Source organism: Octodon degus, unplaced genomic scaffold (assembly GCF_000260255.1).
Source record: "Octodon degus isolate 3935 unplaced genomic scaffold, OctDeg1.0 scaffold00070, whole genome shotgun sequence".
In the NCBI taxonomy this organism is placed as follows: Eukaryota; Metazoa; Chordata; class Mammalia; order Rodentia; family Octodontidae; genus Octodon; species Octodon degus.
The window spans coordinates 5622382-5631077 of NW_004524646.1; the positions used below are offsets into that span (position 1 = coordinate 5622382).

Sequence of the window (8696 nt, forward strand, 5' to 3'; positions counted from 1 at the left end):
AAAAAAAAAAAAAAAAAAAGGAAATCAACAGTTTGATCTGACTGGAAGTCAGGTTTCTGGGGCTGTGACCTACACAGTCCGTCTCCCTGCCTGGCCTCTTAAGGTATAAGCAGCTTTCCTCCACTGGGCCCTCTCCTTTCTTGGAGCCAACTGAACATGGAGTGAAAATGCCAAAATGTACTCCTAAGTTGTCAGGTATTTTGTCCCAGTGATAACAAGGTAAGTTAGACAACTAGATAATTTAAACAGACTACTACTACTGATGAACACACTGGTTTGATTATCTTACGGTGCAGTTATTTGCATGGGAGCACTTGATCTCATATTTCTGCTTCCCCACAAAAAAAATTTAATCATGCTTTCAAACTTTAGGAAATCACATTTTTCCCTTTAAAAAACTGGTAATGTCTTTGAAACCAGAAAAATGACTTGTTTCAGTGAAAAAACGACAGTACTATTTCTAGTTGAAAGTAAAAAAAACTTAATAAATCAAAGTGTGAGACAGCCTCATGTTTTTCACACAGGAGTTATGGATCCTAGAAGCTTGCCCCTTCCCTAAAGTCCCTGAAGCACTTACATATTTGCCACTCATCTCACTACATAACCCTGTATTCACTGCTTTTTGTACTGCAGTGTGAATATGACAAATGATTTGCTGTTATACTGTCTCCTATCCATTTCAGTCTCTTCCTCGATTATCTTACCCTTTTACCCTACCAAAGGAATGCTTTGAACTATTAAATAGCCATTAAAAAAAAACCTAGGCATAACTACATCTTGGATAAATCCTAATAAAAAAGCAGATTAACTCTGTAACCTGAAAATTGTCCTTATATTTGTAAATACATTAATCCTTTGTAATATTTCTGTGATCAGGGCAGTACAATCATCAGAGATACAGTAAACATTTACTTTCCAAAGTGCAAAATTCAAGAATTACAGGTATAAAAGAAACCAATCTAGGGCCAGCAAGATAGCTCAAGGGACTAAGGGCTTGCTTAGGCAAGCGCAGGGGCCAGGGTTTGATCCCTGGCACTACATGCTGCTTCCGCCCAGCCGCTGGGTGTGCTGAGTAGGCAACCGAGTCTGGGTGTGGTGCCGCACACATGTAATCCCAGCACTAGGGAGACTGAAAACAGGAGGATCACTACAAGTCCAAGCTGCGTAGTGAGACCCTGCACACAAAGAGACCAATCTACTTCATTAAACAGAAATTACTACTTTACAGGTAGCAAACTCACAAACATGAAGTACTTATAAGAAATAACTGAAATAATTTTAATTTTCAAACTACCATTCTGCAAGACTAATAAAACAGCAGAGAACTCCATGACTTGTGATTTTTTATCTTTTTATAAAATTGTTAGGGCCAGGGAGATGGCTCAGTGGAATAAGCGCTTCCCTGGCAAGCACAAGGGCCTGAGTTCAATCCCTGGTTCCGCAAGAAAAAAAAAAAAAAAAAAAGTAAAATTGTTTTTGCTTGTTTTTTTGAGATAGGATCTCTGTATAGTTCAAGTTGGCCTTCAATTCCCGGTGATATTTATGTCTCAGCCTTTGGAGTGCTACTACACCCAGTTTATTTGTCCTTTCTTTGAGAAGACAATGCCAAAATTGCTCTGTGACCATGGACAGGTTAATTCCCATGTGGCTTAGACTTACTTTTCAGTAAAGTGGCACTAGCACCAGAACACAGTACCTGTTTATAGGGCTACAGAGAAGGAAAAAAAGAAAACACTCAAAAAATAACGCCTGTAGCATGCCTATTGAGTACTCGAATAAGATAAGTGGTTTTGGTTATCTGATCCCATCAGAAACTGGCATTTCAAACTGCTGCTTATTTGGAAAATTGAGTGTACTACATCAGAGTATTCAGTAACTAGAACTTTCTCTGCGATAAGGGAGATTCTGTTGCTTTTGAGTTACAAAGGTACCAGGTCTATCTTTTCAGTAAAATTCTGCTGTGGAATGCTTAGCCTTTCTGGTCAAATGTGACATAAAGCAGAGGTCACTAATTCTCAGGCTTTTAGTAGCTCAAACAGAAACTTTTCTCAGATTGCCATTTCCATTCTTTGGCATGACTAGGGAGACAGTGCTTAAACATTCAGCATCTGTGAAAAGCAAAGTATAGCACAGGTAAGGAACACAAGCGTCAGCATGCCTGTTGTAACCCTGATATTCTGCTGTGTAGTAGCTGTGTGACCTTTAACAGGTTACTTAATTTTTCTGCCTCAATTTGATCTATAAAATCAGGGTAATAATTGCCATCTCAGGACAACAGCAGTATAACTATATGTTCTGAAGGAGGACATCACCTGTGATACTTACACGGACCACCCCATTCCCATCTCCTGTGCGTAAGCTATTTCTAGACTGGCCTTTAGTCTCTTCCTACAGCTTTTTAAAACCAGTAACACTAGTAATGATTAATCTAGCCATTACCCAGAAAAAGAACAGATTCTTATCAGACAGCCATCATGGCTGGGGATATGGCTCAGTGGTAGAGTGTGTACTTGTCATACGCAGGGCCCTGGGTTCAATCCCCAGCACCAGTGAAAAAACCCACAGCAGTCACCTCAATAATTTATACCAATTCCATAGAAGCTGAAAGCAAACATTCAATTTAGCTATGACAGGAAGTCAAGTAATTATATAAAATTTAAACTTTATAACCATCTGTTACGGACCTTTTTACACTTAACATGATGGAAATGTTCGTTCATTTTTCCCCCAAAGGAAAAACTAAATTATCATTATGTTGTACAGTACAGTAGAAATACTCAAGTTTCTAAACAATGAAAGTAACAAGACACAATTTTACTTCCAAAATCTGAAATCATCAACATGATTCTGTAGTACTATATCTCAGGCTTTCCCTAAAAAGTCATTATTTAGATATAGGTCCCTAGCCACAGTTTTTAAAAAGCCTCAGCCCCACAACTTCCTGAGATCTGTGAAGAAAATGCAGTCGTGTGATCACAATCCAAACTGTTCTGGCAGTTTTGTAATCATAAGGAAAAACGGTGACTGATTTATGTGTCAATCAATTGTAGTCTGCTGATCTGATTAGAAGCCTTGAGAAATGCATGGTGGCGATTGCAAATAACTGCCAAGCAGATGGGAATGATACAGTAGCCCACTGTTTTGGGGTCAGCTCTTGTACAAGAGTAAAGAAACAAAAACATCTGTAAATAAGGTACCAGAAAAATGATCGTCCACAACCAAAAAGGTAAAGAGAGTAACCGAACTTTCAAGGAGTGTGTCCATGTGATTCCTTCACCAGGCTCCTCCGGGTGCTGCTGGATGTGTTCCAAAGCCAGCCTATTGTAAGTCTCATTGATTTCAAAAACATAGTAGAATGCTGCTGCACTTGCTAATAGATACAATCCCACTCCAATCCATCCCATCCGCTGACGGAAGTTCATCATTCTCCATGCTCTGTGCCTTAAATAAAAAGATAGGGTTTAGTAAGGCTGTCAAGGCAACTCTTACAGATGTACTTGGTTCAGCCCCGGTGATGACATATGGGACTCCGAGACAAGAGGACCCCCAGGAATGTAAGGCAAGTCTAAGCTACAAAGTGAGTTTAAAGCCAGTCTGCTCTACATAGCGAGATCCTGTCTTTATCTTCCTTTCTTTCTTTCTTTTTTTTTTTTTTGGTGGAATCGGGAATTGAACTCTGGCCCTTGCGCTTGCCAGGGAAGCGCTTATTCCACTGAGCTATCTCCCCGGCCCCGATCCTGTCTTTAGAACAGAACAAAATTTTCTAGAACACCCAGTGTAGCTGGTTTAGTCCCAAGAGTTCTAAAATATCCCACTAACATATATTCAAGATTTAAAAATGATTAAATGACATTTACCTTAAATGCCATCAACTTACAGGTGGTTGTTTCAATACACTTATGAGCAAGTACAAAACACTGGTTTCAGTATACTGAGTTCTGCTTTTCATTTGAATCCCACAAAATGAATCATTACCTTGTGCTTATTAACTAAGTCCAGGATAGCTTCCCTTCAGAAACCGAAAGTATCCTGTAGGACATTTGACTTATACAGCTTTATGCCTTTACACTATTGCTCCAGACCTCAATATGGGCTTCTACTAGTCAAAGCAATGGCAGAGGCCCCATGTTAAGACAGCAACTCTCGAACACTTACAGTGGTCCCGAAAATCTTCCTGTTCCCGCGGCAAGCGTTAAAGAGTCACTCGGTTCTGAGTAATCGGGTGCCTTTGGCATTTCAAAGCAAGCCACCATAAAAGAAATCCCCTGGGTTACCCGGCTCGGGGAGACATGAACACCGCCAGCCTGGAGCACAAGCTAACTGTGATTAAGTACTGCGTGCCTTCGGGTAGTCACGCGGCGGCCAGGTGCCTGTCGCCGCGGCCGGAGCCGTCCGATCGCCCGCCCGGCGGGTCAGGAGGCTCCCGGGCCTCCCCGGCATCCGGCCCCGCCCCCTGCAGCGCCCGCCGCCGCCGCGACCCGAGCTGAGCAGGCGGCGCCAGGCCTCGGCCTCGCAGCCCCGCCGCAGAGCGAGCCCAGCATCCGGCGGGGACCGCCTGACGACGCTGCCTGCAAAGCTGAGCGGTCCCGGGTCTCACCTTCCTGTCCGAGTGGCCCGCCCGCCCGCCGTCCCGGATGCCGCGGCAGTGGGGGCTTCCGCCTCGGGCCGGAAGCTCGCGGCCTGTCTCCTCGTGACGTCCGGGAGACGCCGCCGCCCTGCGTGCGCCCGGGGACGCGCGAATCGGGACTGCTGGTGCCGCGGGACAGGCGCGCGGCGCGCCGTCCTCCCTGTGCTTCCTTTGCGACTCTGACCTCCAGGTCACTCCTGGCCGCGGAGAGCGCGGTGGGGACCGGGCGGCCCCGCATCCGGGAGCCGGCCTGGTTCTGGGTCTTCGGCAGACGGCGCGGGCTCCGCCGCGGATAGCGGTGAGGGGGACGAGCAGCACCTTCGCCGGGAGCCCCGAGGGTGCAGCCTGCACCCTGAGCTCCGGACGGCGGCTGCAGCAGGGCGCGGGTCCGTTAACGGACTTGCCAGCTCAGTCCCCAGCCTTCCGCACCTCGGCGCGTTGCCAAGCCCTATGTGAGGTGGCATGCAGGAGTACTATGAAGTACCCGGGCGTCTGCGTACCCGACAAACTACATCTTAAACCCCACGAGCATCCTGACACCACAGTTAATTGGAGGACTGGTGCAGGGAGATGGGCGTGAATCCTCAGAAAGCGTTCTTCATTGCCAATATCCCCGGGCCCTTTGGCAAGTGCCCCGGCAGGCTGACAAATTGTAAAGGCCCTGCAGGTGGTCTGGCCCTTAGGGGAGTAAGACTGGAAGGATGTTCCGGCTTACTGAAAACACTAGTCTTGCTCTGGTTCCCACTTAGATACCTGGACAAGGAGGGTTCTGGAGAGTGATCTTCAAGCCCCCTGACCCAAAAAAATGAGTTTATCAGATGATTAAATGAATTTTTAAGTGAAGAAGACATGACATTGGGTGAGTTGACCTCAGCTCTTGGATATGGAAATAACTATAATGACATAAACCAGGACATGAGCCCTGAAATGAAGGACCCATTCCATTGCTTTTTAGGGAAGGGTCTACAGGGTGTTCAGGGTCTCACTACTAGATCAGACTCATAGTGATCCACCTGTTTACAGCCTCCCAACAACTGGGATTATAGGCCAGCTCCACCATGCCCAGTCTCAGTTGCTGTCCCAGCGCCCTGCAGGGCAGGCCCGGGGACCCATTGTTGACACCAGCATTAGATAAAGCCCTTCAGTGTATCCTGCAGTACTTTAAGTATAAAAATCTGAGAGTAGTCTCAGGCTGGGAACCTCCAGAACCAAGTGAAAAAGAATTTGGACTTGGGCTGGAGAGATAGCTCCATGGTCTAAGCACCTGCCTAGCAAGCACAAGGACCTGGGTTCAATCCCTGGCACCACATGCTATGCTGGCCCTGGAACCACAGGTGTGTTGTGCCAGCCACCAAAAACGGGCATGGTGGTACACACCTGTAATCCCAGCACTAAGGAGGCTGAAACAGGAGGACTACTCCAGTCTGAGCTGTGTAGCAAAGTGAGACCCTGTATTAACAACAAAAAAGAATTTGGACCTTGAATGTTCCATACCATTTTGATAATGCTATGAAAAGTGTCAGATGTAGAGAAAAAGTGATTTAAAGCCTCAGAGGCCAAGCATTTGATATTTGCATCCTCAAGACAAGTAATCCAGGGCCAGGGACATAGCTCAGTGGAATAAGTGCTTGCCTGGCAAGCAGAAGGTCCTGAGTTCAATCCCTGGTACTAAAGAGGAGGGGGGGGGGAGACAATCCTGTAATTACAGTCCTGCAGGCCCCAGTATTTGGGTTGATAATCTTGGAGAATTGCAGGTGAAATATCCACCCACGTATCAGGAAAATAAGGAAAAGTTGTCTGCTTACACACTAAGTCTGGAACCTTTATTTCAGATGCTGGTACAGGGGGCCAGGGAGATGGCTCAGTAGAATAAAAAGGCTTCCCTGGCAAGCACAAGAGCCTGAGTTCAATCCCCAGTTCTGGAAAAAAAAAAAATAATAATAAGGAGAAGGAGAAGAAGAAGCTGGTACAGAGAGGAGAAGTTGAGAAAGGTGTGAATCAGGCCCAACTAGGCCAAAGCATTGCTGGGACAGTCAGCAGAGCAGCTAAAAGACGGCTTAATCTGCCAGAGAGTGGCCCAGGCCCAGGTTTATTTCAGTTGCTGTCACTGATACACAAGGAGGTCACTGAGGAGGAGAAGACCCCTGTCACCTGAATCTTGGGCAGCCAGCAAGGAATGCTGCAGTGGGCAGAGCGTGAGGTAGGTCACTCCAGTAGTAAACGTTAACCAGTCCCAAGCTGTGCTGCCAACTCGTTGTGCAGCTTTGTCTCTGTCGTTTCCGAGCATGTTGAAAGACTTCCAAATGTGTCACTGACGAGGAGGGACATCATTCTATACTAATGTTTATTTAAGTAATCCCTAGTGAATTTTTTGTTATTCCTACTTGCCCAAAAAGTCTGTCACTACATATGTTCAGTACCCTGAGAGGACAGGCAACGCTCAGGCACATATGTTGCCCAAAGCTAGAAATGTCAGCTTGTTTAGTAGCAGGTGTACCTGCCCATGTCACATGTGATGTGTGCTTTTTTTTTTTTTTTCACTGTATGTTGCTCTTCATTTAAGATAGAGATCATCTGTGGCAGGTAGGATATTGTTGTTTTCTGTGTGACTCAGAAGTACTGATTCTGTGTAATTCTGTACGGGGCCGGAATCCAGTTCTCTAACTGCAGAGCCTGTATGTCTTCCACTGCCGGGAAAGGGAAGCGGTCCTCAGAGTATGCAGCGCAGAATGCAGTGGCGAGGTTCAGAAGTCCACAATGGCCATCTTCAGATTGCTGATGTGTTACTAAAGCATCTTGTTTGTGGTTATAAAACTATGGGTGTGGGGGCAGGGGAGGTGGCGCAGTGCAATAAGCACTTCCCTGGCAAGTGCAAGGGCGTGAGTCCAATCCCTGGTTCCGCAAAAAAAAAAAAAACTATGGATGTGAATATATAAAATAAAGGAATACTAATAAAATGTTGTGTCTTTAAGTCTGGATCCCAAAAGAGATTTTATTTGAGCTGTTTTCTAGTGTGACTAAAACACGGCAGTTACACAGGCTGGTTCTTTGTACTTTTCCCTCTTGGTGCTCTAGGAAAAGCAAGTGCTTTTCTAAGTGAGACCACCCAAACCACTGAAGCAACAAAACAAGACCGTACATAAATGAGGACCAATAGTAGGTCCAGATACATCAGTGGGTTGAATTTGGAGACTGACTAAAAGTTTCACCGTATACGTTCTCCTTTAATCCTCCTGAAATTCCTGAGGGAAACTCAGGTTCATGTTTGTAGAAATAGACACAGGTTAAGAAAAACTCATCCAAGTGGAAACTAGAATAAGTGGCTGGACCAGAATTCAATCCTCTGTCTTACTGCAGCGTCTTTTCTTTCCATTGCTAACAAAAGGCAGCCGTCCTCAGATTGTCGGCCCCGCAGGTGCCAGGACAGGTGCCAGGCACGTGTCCCGTGCTTTCATTACTCTGAAACATAGATCCAAGTCAGTTTCTGTAAGTCTGCACTACAGAGCACCAAGAGCCGGACAGCACATGGACTCTAAACTGAGAGGTGCGATTCTGTTACTTCTATTTGTATGGGGATTTCGAGTGTGTCAGGTGGTCACGCAGGTCGCTTGTCACCTCAGTGAAGAGAAACAGCTGCGTGTTGCTAGCCGAGGTGAGAGTAGCGTAGATGCTAACAGATGCTACACCTCTCTAGTATATGGAGCACCAGGCGGAGGGGCTAAGACGGGATAATTGAATTTACAGTATAATCTCGGCCTGGAGCTTACTCGGGGTCCATAATCATAGCTGGCGTGGGACGCTTGCCCTTGATGAGGAACTGAGCACGTTGGGCCTGCAAGCAGCCAAACCCTGCTTTTCTCCATTTTACAGATAAGGTGGAAGCACAAAAAGGTCACTTTCCCAGAGTTGCAATAAGTGGCCGGGCCAGGATAGGCACTTGGATATTCACCTCCTAATCTATTTTTTTTCAAAATTTTATTGATAAACAGCAATGAGACAGTTTCAAATCAAATCGGAAGTACAGTTTCAACAAATAATACACTGCATATATACTTCTTAGTGGTTAATT

General features: G+C 45.7%; 1 protein-coding gene across 2 annotated transcripts; it reads right to left on the reverse strand.

The window, feature by feature from the left end:
- Positions 1 to 2009: 2009 nt before the first annotated feature.
- Positions 2010 to 4671, reverse strand: Tmem251 (transmembrane protein 251). Of its 2 annotated transcripts, none has more exons than XM_023719600.1 (2): positions 4598 to 4671; positions 2010 to 3441 (listed from the first exon to the last, which is right to left on the reverse strand). In XM_023719600.1, exon 2 carries the CDS (start codon positions 3423 to 3425, stop codon positions 3030 to 3032), a length of 396 nt encoding a protein of 131 aa, XP_023575368.1. In that variant the 5' UTR covers positions 3426 to 3441; positions 4598 to 4671; the 3' UTR covers positions 2010 to 3029. The 2 variants fall into 2 exon arrangements, with proteins under 2 accessions (XP_023575368.1, XP_012371042.1); XM_012515588.2 differs by lacking the exon at positions 4598 to 4671 and adding an exon at positions 4156 to 4591.
- Between the last annotated feature and the right edge of the window lie 4025 nt (positions 4672 to 8696).